Source organism: Malurus melanocephalus, unplaced genomic scaffold (assembly GCF_030028575.1).
Source record: "Malurus melanocephalus ecotype Western Australia unplaced genomic scaffold, MMel_1.1 scaffold_1230, whole genome shotgun sequence".
Classification (NCBI taxonomy): Eukaryota; Metazoa; Chordata; class Aves; order Passeriformes; family Maluridae; genus Malurus; species Malurus melanocephalus.
Genome location: NW_026624462.1, coordinates 7570 through 20570, shown reverse-complemented (window position 1 = coordinate 20570; position 13001 = coordinate 7570). Strand labels below are relative to the sequence as shown.

Below are 13001 nucleotides of genomic sequence, written 5' to 3'. Positions count from 1 at the left end.
CAAGGAAGCCAGGCGGGAGAGAAGGTTTGAGCTGCACAGTGTGGTCACCAAAGCCACTCATTTAGACCCCAACATCTCCTCTGCAGAGTCACCTCAAAGTGTTCATGAGGCAGGGCTGGAGCCAGCTTTCCATCCCTGGTGTCTGAAATTCAGCAATCTTTGAAGCAGATSTCAAGGAGGTGAGTGAGCAGCTGCAGTGCTGGTGCCACTGGTTCCAGGCTGTGGCACCATCAGTAACAAGAGGCTTTTAAAAATAAAAATCAGCTCATGATCCAGAAGCCAACTGTGAGCATCCTGACCCCATCTGTGTGTACCCAGGCACTGCCATCCAGACTTGGAAATGCTCACCTTAGTCTGCAGCGCTTCCAGTATTGCCAATAATACATTGGAAGAGCTTTTCCAAGCATTCCTTGGACAACACCTCATCTCTGACATCTCTCCTGTGTGCTGGTACTGTTCAGCTGATGCCTCTATTCAGCTCTGAAGGCACTGAGGTCACAGTTCATGTGAAAAACACTGAACTGTAAATGCAGAAGCACAGGAGCTGTGGCTGCCCCATCCCTGGCAGTGCCCAAGGCCAGGCTGGCCAGGGCTTGGRGCMCCCTGGGCTACTGGAARTGTYYCTGCCAGTGACAGSGGGTGGAACAAGATGGTCTTTCAGCTCCCTAACAACCCAAACCCTTCTGGGATTCTRACACAGAATAAAACCTTCCTCCTGTCTGTGCCTCAGCCAACACCTTGGCATTCCCACTCAAGTGTTTCCAAACCATGCTGCCAGCACAGTGTGAACAAACAGTGCTGAGGTGTTCAGGCAGCACCCACGCACTGATGGGACCGTGCCATTATTTATAGTGCTTAAACACACACACTTAAACACATCCATTTTTTACAGCCTCTGCCAGCTTGGGTTTAGTAGGATTTGAKAGTTTCTCACTTGCCAAAGGCTCCCACAGGTGTTAAATTATACAAAACACTGGCAGGCATGAAGCTCTGAAAGAAAAATGTCAAAAATGGATAGCAAATGTCATCACAGAATGCTGGTAAATATTGATCAGTCCTCAGGCACCTGCAGAAGGGATGGAGACAACAGATCCCATGTTATAGCATGGTTAGGTATTGCTCCAAGGGTGCAGGACAARGGCTGTGCCAGGAAGGGACACACACAAAGAACTCTTCAAAAGCCACTCAGCAAAACCAGACACACACAAAAACCTGCCAAGAACCCCTGCAGGAGTCCCATCAACATGAAACATAGAAATATCCYTGTGGAACACTTCATACAGCTCAACCTTCTACCAGTGGAAGCAAGGACTGCTTCTACCAATGTCTCTGCAAGGTAACATAGAGGGATTGCTTAGTCCACAATCTTGGCAATCACCTTCTTCCTACTGAACAGACAGCAAAGGAGCCTTGTGATTTATTTTACTCCATCCATGACACACAAGGAATTACCCTCTTTTGCCCAATTCCTTTCCCAGAGCAAAGGGGTTCCTGAGAAAACACCCTGCCACAGAATGACCCACAGTATGATGCAGCAGTGAAGAAGAGGTGTCAGAGCACACCTTGGCTGTGATTCTGCCCATCTGATCACTCCTTACCTTCAAACACAGCAGTGAGGTGAAATATGGGGGCTCCCAGGGACCACAGAGCCACCCCTTGGGAGGGCTAGGAAGGGATGGAGATGCTCCAGGASCAGTTATGGCCAGGAGATGGGAAGTACATAATTGTGTCCTAGTTCCTGAATTTCTAGATGCATTTGGGATAACTGCATGGGCCTCATTCATTTCAAAAGCCAGGAAAAAAAAAACATTTTGGAGCCCCTAAGACTTCAATTATTTAAGCACTCTGAACTGAGATGGAGGCACCTCAGGACTTTTTTGAGCCGTGGCCCAGGGGATATTTCCAAATTTCAGATCTAACAAATAGGAAGAGTTCCAGGGCAGGTTGGCCAGGCTCACAGAAGATATCCCTGCTGAGCCAGCCAAGCAGAATGGCAGCTACACCAGCCTGTGAAASTGCTGTGCAGGGGCAGGAGAATGCTTAGACCTGGTGGCAGCACCAATATTGGATGGAAGACTCACTGACACTGAAATGAAAACAAACACCTACTGGAAAGAAACTCCAGGGCAATTTAGGAGTGCTTGGGGCTGGCAGCACAGTCATTATGGTGATGAACTGTGTTAAGAGACAGCTGCACTCCTGATGGCCTCATAAAATTTTTATCTGTCTGAAGTACATGTGAGGCACTCATTGAATCCAAGGTATAAGCTGATCAARTACACTCTGTAGTTACTTTGTTATTAAAGCATCAATAATAAATAACRGAGTATTCATGAGGTATTTCCCTCTGTGTGTCAGTGTCGCCCTCCTAAAGTCATGGAACTGTGTGTTACACATCCTCAGAGCTCATAACAATCACAGGTGGGGCACAGAGATAGAATAAAATAAAAGGAGAGGCTGATGGCCAGACCAGGAAAGAATTCCTAGAAAATCAGGCCAGCTGAGCCAGCACCTGCACAGCCCCTTGAAACAAGAGCAAGAAATGAAGGAAAATGAAATCACTTATTTGTAAATAAAAAACGAGCAGGGGCTGAGTGAGAATGTGAGGAACGCCCTTGGTCAGCATCACCCTTCCCAGAATAAGCTCTGCCGTGTGCAGGGAAGGGGTTTGAAGCTGARAACTGAGGGCATCCCCTATGAGAGGTGACTGAAAAACCCATGCTAAAGATGTGTCTCAGTGCTCCCCTGAGTCCCCTCCCTCTGCTCCACTGGACTCCTGCAGGGATATTCACCCTTAGTTGTGTTACTGCACCTTTGTGTCACTCAATTGCCACATTATAAAGAGGCATCATCCAGAGCAATGAACAATCTCCACATGCACACACACTCCTGTTGCAAAAGCAGAGGATGGTCCAAGGTAGGAAATATTAATCAAGTGTCAGAATAGGTTAGGGAGGAATGTTAGGGTGAGTTTTAGAAGCCAAACACAGCAAGCTAAGAGGCCTTTGGTGGAGCAAGAAGAAAAGAATTTTTCCACTTGCTTTTATCTCTGGGTATTTTAAAGCGGCAACTTTTAGCCCAACTTCCAGACTGCCACAGGAGATASCTGAGAAAACTCCAAGGCATGACAAGAGGCTTAAAACTCCTCTTTTTTTATTATCATGAGCAAAAAAACCCCAAATCTCTGTGCAGGGGTAAGCACTGAGTGGGTGCCCAGGCCTCTGTAGCTGTCTGCATCCACACACACACACACAGGCACCCACTGAGGAACACCACTACCAACATGGCACTACCTATTACACCTTTCTAGACACAAGAGACATATTCACAACACGTCACAAAACTACTTTAGGACTACCAAAGCAAGATGGAAATCAGCTTTACCCCACTGGACAATGATTGYACGGCAATAAAATGCAAGCTAGATGTTCCTGCCAGGTCATTTTTGATCACAGTGCCACCAACATTGTCTGTTACAGACGTGGAATGTGCGTGGAAGCTTTGTCTCTGCCCAAATCTTTCAGGTGATCAGCCTTTTAAGGTTCAGGCTTACAGTTTTTGCAAATCTCTCTTCCCTCTCCTAGATGCCAGCTGCCAGAGCAGCCCCTGCCTCCCTGCGTGCCCCTGGTGCCCTGTCAGTCCAGTGAAGATGTGCTCAGATGTGCCAGGGCCAAGCAGCCTGCAGAGCCCCCGCTGATGGCACCATCAGCACGGTCTCCCTAYGCCCACGGGGTTAGAAAAGCATTGTCAGGGCACACAGTTAGTTGTGGCTTGCTGTRACAGACAAGGCTATAGCCATGTAGCCTCTGCATTACCATTATCGGGGTTGGAAAACATCCTACTTGCACTGGAGACGGTCTTTCCAATGTCAGCCAGAGAGCGCAGGTTGGATTTCTTGGTCTGGTGCCGGTGCTTCCTGAGCAGGGTGTAGGTGACCTTGTCCTTCAGTTCAGATTTCAACAGCCCCGTCTCGATCTGATTGTCAACGATCATCTCTGTGGTGAGCACAGGAAAGGGGAGGGAGGGGAGAGCAAAATGAACCACAGAGCTCAAAACTGCTTCCAGCCAGAGCAGAGAGAGAGGGGATCATTTTCACCCTGCCCTTTTGAAGGCTTTCTTACCATCTCAAAGCCAGGTTTTATTTGAAGRAAAATCTCTTTTAGACATTCCTCTTGAAACAAAATAKAAGCATTTCCATCCAGCCTGAGCCACTAACACGCACCTCTCTCTATTTCTTCTRCTATTTCCTACGTGCCACAGAGCCTATTTCAAGTACCAGGCTAAGACAGCTCATTCCAGAAATGGAATCCACTCTGAGCCTGAACTTTTGTGAAGATGCTGTAACTCCATTGCAAGTTCCATCAYGCTCCCAAAAATCACRGAGAAAAACTTCCATCAGATTTAACRAGGCCTGAGTTCACCTCGCAGGCCCCCAGTAAAACCTAATCTAAAGATAGGAAAAGTCCTGGAGATGAGCCACTAATTAAATCATTCACTTGCAGGACTGAAGTGAYGGCAACTAYGAACAGCASAACTTGCTCCAGTTACCATAGGATSTRTTMTATGGCTTTACCTTTCACAGAGTCACCAGGAGAAAAGGCTCCCAGCCTCCTCAATGCCTGCTCACTTCCCAWCGATTCCCTCCTTTCTCCTCCCYTATCCCAGAGGAAAAAGGCAAAAAGATGGCCAGATTTATGAAGAATATCCCCTGTGCAGCAAATCTCCCATGAAGTGGTTCCCTCCATGACTSGAGTTCACTGTCCCCCGAGGGCAAGTGGCAGCTCTTATTTGTCTGCTGGTAACTTTTATTTGTGCTAATAATAAAAGTTATGGGAAGGGGGAGGCAGGACACGCATCACATTTGCTAACTCAGTGAGTCAGAAAGTCGTCTTCTACRTGCTGCCTCTTCAAATCCCTAAGGAAAAGCCTAATTCTTCACTCAAATTAAGACAGGGTGGGTACAGGCACGTAGGTACCCTTACACAAAATGTTTRGCAAAAGGTTGATTTGTGTTAAATGTTATTTTAATACAAGCTTTTCTTGCTCATGGTTTGGTTAGTGATTTTTKGAGTAGTTCCTTCAGAACTTTCATGCAAGTTTATCCTTCTCTATCTGGCATCTTCCCTTCCCTGTTCCTGATAAAACACAAAACAACAGAGAGAGCTTTTCTTTGGAGTTTTCCTTTCCTGTGTGTCACTACCAGACACCAGCCAAGTGATCTTGATTAAATCACCCTGGAAATCCAGTCCTGGATATCCCTACCTGTCTGATTAATGGTCTGGACCAGCAAAAACATCCTGTTCAGGACAGTGTCACAGTGGAACAGCAACAGCAGCCATCGATGTGTAATTTAATCTCCTAGGAATTAGATTTAATTTGGGTGTTGAAGAAGGAGATTGAAGGTGACATCTTGAAGGGACTTCAAAAGGAAATTTAATGTTTGAGGGTTTAAGGTTTTGGACCATGGACATCAGCTTCTAAAGCAGGTTCAGCTTCAGCAGAAAACTTSAGAAGCTCTTGGGGGTTTATTCTGTTAAACTTTGCAAAGTTGTGCATTTGGATACACAGAAAAGCAAACTCAGTTTTAACTCAGTTCTGTATTTAACACCAGAGGCAGTTTTTGTAATTGCAAGTCTTACCAACCAGTGTGTGGGGAATTCCATGGCAGGACAATTCTGACATTGCTTCCTGAGATGATCATTCAAAGCACTGAGTTTTGGTGGAGGAAGTGTTCAATTTTGCTCTTTTAGACCTCTTCATTTAAAGGCTCAAATTCAGCATTTCGGTTAAATATCCCTCCACTGGATGGCTCACTTGGAAAATTTATTTTCTACGAGTTCTCACATGCCATGGGCAACATGATCTGGCTTTTGGCAATGTCACCAAGTGTCACCCCAGGCCACAGCTATTTTGATGCACAAATCTGCCTCCCCATTCTGCAGTGGAGGACCAGATGGTGCTGGGGCTGCTCTCCCCTCTCCCTTGCTGGGGATGGAAGGGTATCCCATCCTAAACACAGCCCTGCCTGCCTTCAATGGGCACCAAAACACCTCACTCAAGAGCAGTTTGTGGCCAGAGTTGTTCTGCATGGACAGTACCTGATGAATATCTCTGCCCCCAGAGACGTGGCCCTTTCACATGTCACCTTTTCCACAGTGAACATAAATTAAATKGATGTTTTTTACTCTTCTTCCTACTCTTTTCATCTAGCTGTTATCTTTTCCCAGGTATTTTTCTCATTATTTCTTTCTTTTCCGCTTCCAACACAAAAGCAGCGCTTTTTCATTAAAACCATCCATAAAACTGAATCAAGATTAATAAAAATTCACAGGGAAGGCTTGAGAGAAAGAGGCAAGATAGGTGTACTCACCCACCACCTGAGGGAGGGAAGAGGCCTCCATGTCCAGCATGATGGAACCCTTCTCTATGCAGGTCCTCAGCTCAAACAGGCTGTGCAGGGACAARGTGGCCACGTGGGGTTTGCTCCATCGCTCCCCACCTTGTTCTACCTTCTCCTCAAACTTGATCCACCTGAGAGAGGGCAGAGCAATGACATGGGGTTAGATCTGCTGGCTTCTTGCACACAAACAAATCAGTATTTCTGCAAAYAAGGTTAATAAAAGGTTAAACTTGTCCTTGAACTATCTGGGTTAATGGCTGGGCTTTTCCRACYTAAATGATTCTGYGATTCCAATTCAGGCAATAAAATATGCAGCCACTGCCAAGATTCTGGCAGCATGGAATACTGCTGTCCCATCCCACAGGGTGGCAAARGGTGGAAGAGAGGAGCACATCCCTGCCCTGTCTGAAGGTGTGGAGAACAAGTGACCACCAAAGGAGAAGCCACAAATTAAGGGACTCATTCTTTCCCTCCAGCCACTGTTTAATGATTTAACCAAGCAGKTCTGAAAATCCTGAAAACTTATCTCTAAAGGAAGGTTAAGGAGAGCAAAGGTTAAAATCCTGCTCTGTGCAAAACACTYTTTACACCCCTAAAACAACATTTTGGAGAGGCTTCATGTCCCTGGGCTGCAGCCCATCCCCAGTTCCCTGCAGCCTTGACCCTGCCCTTGGCTCTGCTGTGCCCAGCCTGGAGCACAAAGGGATGGAGCACAAAGTTCCTGTGCAGGGCTGGGGATCTCACCTGGCTCACACCTTCCTCCTTACCACAGCAATAAACTCCCAATAAACTTCCAATAAACTCCCAATAAACTGGGAGTGAAGGAAAAGGTGATTCAATATCCCCTAATGGCAAAGCAGAAATGCTTTTTAATCCCCTCTCTAATATATGTGGAAAATGAAAATGCCAGTGACTAATATAAAGGGATTGTTAAGTGAAAAACCCACACATGTAAAGGTAAGGAAGCTCATAAATTTGTTCAAAAGAATATTATTAACAGCAAGCAAAAYTATCTTTAATCCTGAAAAATGTATTACTCGAGGATTAATCAATTATGTTTCACAATTGCAATAATCTCTTTTTAAGACTTTGTGTTTTTAAAGGTGCTTTTTAACTCATGTTAAAAGACTGATTTTCGTCTCCAATTAATAAAGTCCCTTTAGTTCACAAAAACTAAGTGTTTCCTAGGACACCTGAGGGACCTGGCTGGATGCAAATCTGCACTTCAGGAGCTTTGTGTGATGTGGGACTGAGTCACATTTACCCCATAACAGCAGAAAGGCTGCAAATTCCCAGTGTTTGTCCTTCCAGGGAAAGTGATTACTCACAGCTATCAATATTTGCTTTTTGTTTACTTTTCTCACTCCAATCCACACAATGCCAACACAATAAAACAAATATTAACTTGCAAAGCTGGGTGAACAAATGCCTGCTCTATTCATGCAATCAGAGTGGTGTGGGTGGGGAGGGAGCTCAAAGCTCTCCAGTTCCAAGCCATGGGCAGAAACACCAACCAGGTAACATTAACAAAGCTAAGCCATGTGCCTGAGCATCACATTTACAAATCTGTTAAATCCCTTGAGGAATGGGGACTACACCACCTCCCTGGGCAGACAACCCCCAGGGTGAAGAAATTTTTCCTAATATCCAACCTAAACCTCCCCTGGCACAACTTGAGGCTGTTTCCTTTCATTCTGTGGTTTGCTCCTTGGGAGAAGAGCYCCAGAGAGAACCCCACACACAGCTCAGTGCAGCATTTCTACCACAGACATGTAAATACACCTAAACCCAGGAAGTACTGAACTCATGGAAAGAGGGAAGAAGAGAAATAAAGGGAGAAAAAGATGAGCAACAAGTCAGCAGTTAGAGAGCAAAAGGTGGAAAGTCATTTAGTAAGTTCCCCAAGCGACTGAGAAGCAAAAATAAAGCAAGGTAAGGGGTAAAGGGGTAGGTGGCAGAGCAGCTCATTAAATTACAGGTAAAGAAGATTCAAGTCAGACCCAACAGGGACTAACTTTGAACACAGACAGTGCCCCTAAGAGTGGGAGGTGGGGAAAGAGCTTATCCCAGCCATCATAAAGGAAAAGGAAAGACCTCARGCTCAGTGAGGGCAGTTGGGAATAGGTCAGTGATGTTCAGGTATAAACTGCATGTAACTTGTGGCAGCCAGACCCCAAAAACATCCCAGCTTGTTTGTCATGGCTTTTTGACMAAACTAACAGCAGCATCAAAGAACCCAACCAAGGAACTCAAAGTAAGCAACCCCATTTAGCATTTAACAGATACCTTGAAAAATTTCTTCACAAGAAAATACCTTTAGGCTTTTTTCCCTATTTAAMATTAATTCTATCAGTAACTCACTARGACAGGGASAGACAATTTCCCAGCCTGTGGTGTRGGGTGGGACCAGACTCAAAAGCTACTTTGGGGCAATAGCAGTGAAGTGGTTTTGACTCARGCACCAACTTTGGCAATTCTGGCAGAGACATGACACCCTTTGCAAAGCACTACTGAGCCCATACTTTACTCTCCACAGGCAAACTATTCCAATCAATCTGGCACTCTATTTTTTCCTAGTTTATCTTTTGGAATATTTAAACAAACCCTAAAATTCTCTCTTTTATCARAGAATGGCAATTTGATCTATGCAGSCTCTTTACASCGGTGTGATCCTGCAGCACAGTATTACCCAATGGAATGGTGAAACAGGAATTTCCCATGGAAGCACTGCTGGCTGCCCTTCCCTTGGAGGGTAAAGAACCAACCCACCTTGCAGTCTCCTTCCACTCCATCTCCTGTCCATCGACAGCCAGAAGCTCGTCCAGCTCGGTGAAGAGCTGCGGGGGCGCGGGGCTGTCATCTTCCTCTCCCAGGATGAAGCGGATGCGCTCGGCGGCGGGGGAGACTGCAGAGGTGAAAATACTGCGGTTAAGGGCCTGGGAAATGAGCAGGGACGTGCGGTTCCTCTCCTTGCCCTGCTCCCCAAGGCCATTCAGCTGTTTGTCCAGGCTGCCTGTGCCATCTGACATCCTCGGCGCTGCGGACGCAGGGGCGTGAGCGAGGGTGCYTCTATCTCCCTCTGTCCCCTTCCTTGCCTCTCGCTGAACTTCTTACAAGTTCAAGCTGGGAGTAAAGTTCAGCAAAACTCGTCTCTTCCTGCAGACCTTAGCCACGTTACAGCACTTTGCAGCCCTTGTGAAAAAAGCTCGATGGAGCTCAGAACCGAAGTGCTCCGTGGCGCTGCCCCAGGACCTGCCGCTCTCTGAGCAGCCCGRATCCTTCACCCCCTTTTTTATATGACCTAAAACCAGTTCCAGCCAAACCAATTGGGGGCTTGCTGGCACAGCATCCCATTGCTGGCTTTCCCCTCCCTCCCTGCCAGCCAGGTTTGGGCTGCCATTGGCCTGCAAGGCAGGCTGGAACCTCCCCAGCCCACCACTGCAGAACAGGAATATTTAACAGAGGGGTAGGCTCGTCTTTACRTGAAGAATGCGACCCAATGCATTTAGTCAGGCACCAATGCACTGAAAAAAAACAACTGGTCCCAGTTGGAAAAGACTGCCCTTTTAGGCAAAAGAACTACATTCAACACACAGCACAAGCAAGGGCTGTTTGCATTATAARCTCAAGAAAAAGGAACAGAAACCCTTTCCTGGTTAAAGATTCAAAATTCRAACCCAAGAACATCACTGTCCCCATCCCAAGGCCTGAGGGCATCTCCTAAAGGTAACTGGAGCCCACAGCACCAGAGTCACCTTGCTGGAGGGCTCCTTGGGGTCTACAGCCTATTTCTGAGAGTATCACCTTAAAGCAAAGGTGTGACCATGTGAAAYCTTAAGACAGGCATCCTTTCTGCTGCATGTTTATCAGCATTAGAGATACACAGCAGACTCTGAACTTTGAACAGTTCTGCTAAAAACTCCTTTCTTTTCAAAAGATCAGCTGGCTGTCTCTTGCAAAATAATTAATTACACCAGGTGTCCAACCACATTGATTTTTCCAGAGTAAACAGAGTCTCAATTTGCAATGAGAAAAAAGAAACCAGTAAAAAATAAGCCCTTTACTCCTTTTTCTTTTCCTTAAATAAACTTTCATAGCTTTCTTCCTAAATKACTCAGCAAAGGCTGATGCAAATTCACTTCTTCTTTGGTTAGTCTGATGATGCTTCTCTAATATAGATTCCTTTTTGACTGGAAGTATATTTGTAACCATAAATGCCCTTAGAATCTCCTGGGAGCCAAGGACCTTGCCCCACTGCTTCAGCAGCCTCCCCATCACAAGGCATTCAAATTCCTACAGGATTCAGGAGAGCTGCAGAGGAACTTCTGACAAGGGCCTGGAGTTACAGGACAAGGGGGAATGGCTTCAAACTGACAGAGGGTAGGGTTAAATGGGATACGGGGAAGGAATTCTTGGGATACGGGGAAGAAATTCTTGGGATACGGGGAAGAAATTCTTGGGATACGGGGAAGAAATTCTTGGGATACGGGGAAGAAATTTTCCCCTGTGAGGATGGTGAGGGCTGGCACAGGGTGCCCAGAGAAGCTGTGGCTGTCCCCTCCCTGCAAGTGTGCAAGGGGAGATTGAATGGGGCCAGAACAACCTGGGATAGTGGGAAATGTCCCTGCCATGCATGTTCCATTACTCTTTCCCTCAACCTGAGCTCATCAATCTCAATACACTTCTACATTCAAACAGAATTCAAATATCACAGCTAGAAAACATATAAAATATATTTCCACCCTATTGCCTCAAAAAGCAAGGGGGAGCACAGAAGTGGCTGCTGTTGGGATGAGGCCATAAGAGAAGAGACTGGGGAGCTTCTTAAGCTGTTGAAGCCAATGTCCATCTGCTGGAGCCAATGGGAAAACTCTCTCTCGAGTCATTGAGAGCACTACTCTGATATTCCCACCCACAGCACGATCATTCCACAACATTTTTCTCACCAAACCTGGGTGCCCACTGCCTGTCACCCYTTCTTTCCTGCCTCCTTCCTTTCCCTGTTTCCAATTTCCCATTATCCCCACTTAGGGCCGATGATAAGGCTCCCAATGCCATTAAGGCATTTGCTGGGTCACAGGTCCCGATGCTCACTTGACCACATGTTCTTTATTGCAATTTTGTGGGTTAATGGGCCGTTTATGGGTTGTTTATGTGCTCTCTTTAGCAAGGAGAACMTATTTTCATCTTAATCTCTGGCGAACACGGCGTGCTGGTGCAGGCAGCGGGCTGAGCTCCGGGCTTGGGGCTGGAGAGTTATTAACTCAGGGGGTCACCTCTTTCTGGCCAAACTTTGAGCAGTTCCTCGCCATTCTAGCCCAGCCTTGGCCATCACCTTCACCTCCAGCTCAGCCCAGCTCCCTGGCCCAGCCTTGGCCATCATCTTCACCTTTATCTCAGCCCAGCTCAGGAGCTGCTGGAACCAGCACTGCTGACAGCACCAGCAGCTCAGCCTGCTCAGCTCTGCTCTCCGTGCTGTCTCATTCCAGAAAACAACCTGATGGGCAGCACAGAAGAGGCCAAGCCACACACTTATATTTTTCCCCTGAATGGGAGAGGAATTAAGATGTTAACTGCAGAGGGTAGAATGTTCCAGCACARTGCCATCCATGGGTGATGTCTCTCACTTCCCCTTCTTCCCTTTCCTGTTCCATTCAGCCTCACATGATCCATGAGGCAGCTTATAAAATCCATAACTTGCACAAGAGAACAAAACATATCAGCAGTTTCTCCAAGTTCAGCTCAGGCCAATTCCAAGCACAATGTATACCCTCGGGTTCCCAAAGGCAAAAATCAATCTCCATCAAGAGAGAGGAATCTCAGAAAGCTCAGAAATAGGGAGAGACACATTCTAGCACGACAAGCTCAAATCAGGCACGGCTGAGATCCCAGCTGAGCTCCAGCAATGGCTTTGGTGGAGCCCTCCCTTGCTGCCTGGTGTGATGGAAAGCCACCCGTGGAAATGCCAGGGGGCTTTGTGGCATTGGYCCCTATCCTAAAGTCACCTCCTGTTTCAGTGCCAAGGGCCTGCCGGGTGCTGGGAGGCACTTTCAGCCGGGCTCTGGGGGTGTACAATGCTGTTTTGGGATGGGGACAGGGGGATCTGTGCTGATGCACAGGTGGAACAGCCTGTTCTCCACCCAACCATGCTTTTCCTCCTGCTTTTCCAGCTGCTCTTACCAGGGACACTCCTGGAGACTCTGGGGACCTGCACCTCAGCCAAMTGCTTCATCCACCCACAGGAACCAGCAGACACAAAGCTCTGTAAATCCTAAGTGCGTGGGCAGCTACAGAAATCCCCCAGAGACCCAGTGCAAATCCCTCCCCAGGGCCTGTGGAATTGGTATCCAGGAAAGTTGTTTGTCAAACATGCTTATTAAAATAGGACATGATGATACTCCCATTCCTTTCTTGGGCTTCTCCCTGTGCCAAAGCTCAGCTCAAACCCCCCACAGTCAGAGCAGTGACACACCTTTGCAGACACCTGTAACAACTTCCAACTTGTTTCCTTTCCAATTCAGCTGACTTCCCTTCCAAAACCGCCCGTTACCAAAATCCATTTCAATTGTGGGTTAATGCTGACACAACACCAGCTAAAGGC

The 13001-nt window shown here is 46.8% G+C and overlaps 1 protein-coding gene across 1 annotated transcript in view; it reads right to left on the bottom strand.

Annotated features, from left to right (window-relative positions):
* LOC130586632 (electrogenic sodium bicarbonate cotransporter 1) overlaps window positions 1-9429 on the bottom strand; it is a 48145-nt gene extending 38716 nt beyond the window's left edge. The window contains exons 1-3 of the mRNA XM_057387503.1: window positions 9170-9429; window positions 6371-6531; window positions 3816-3995 (exon numbers count right to left, since the gene is read on the bottom strand). Of these exons, the coding sequence (XP_057243486.1) occupies window positions 3816-3995; window positions 6371-6531; window positions 9170-9429 (601 nt within the window). The remainder of the gene's footprint in view (window positions 1-3815; window positions 3996-6370; window positions 6532-9169) is intronic.
* Between the last annotated feature and the right edge of the window lie 3572 nt (window positions 9430-13001).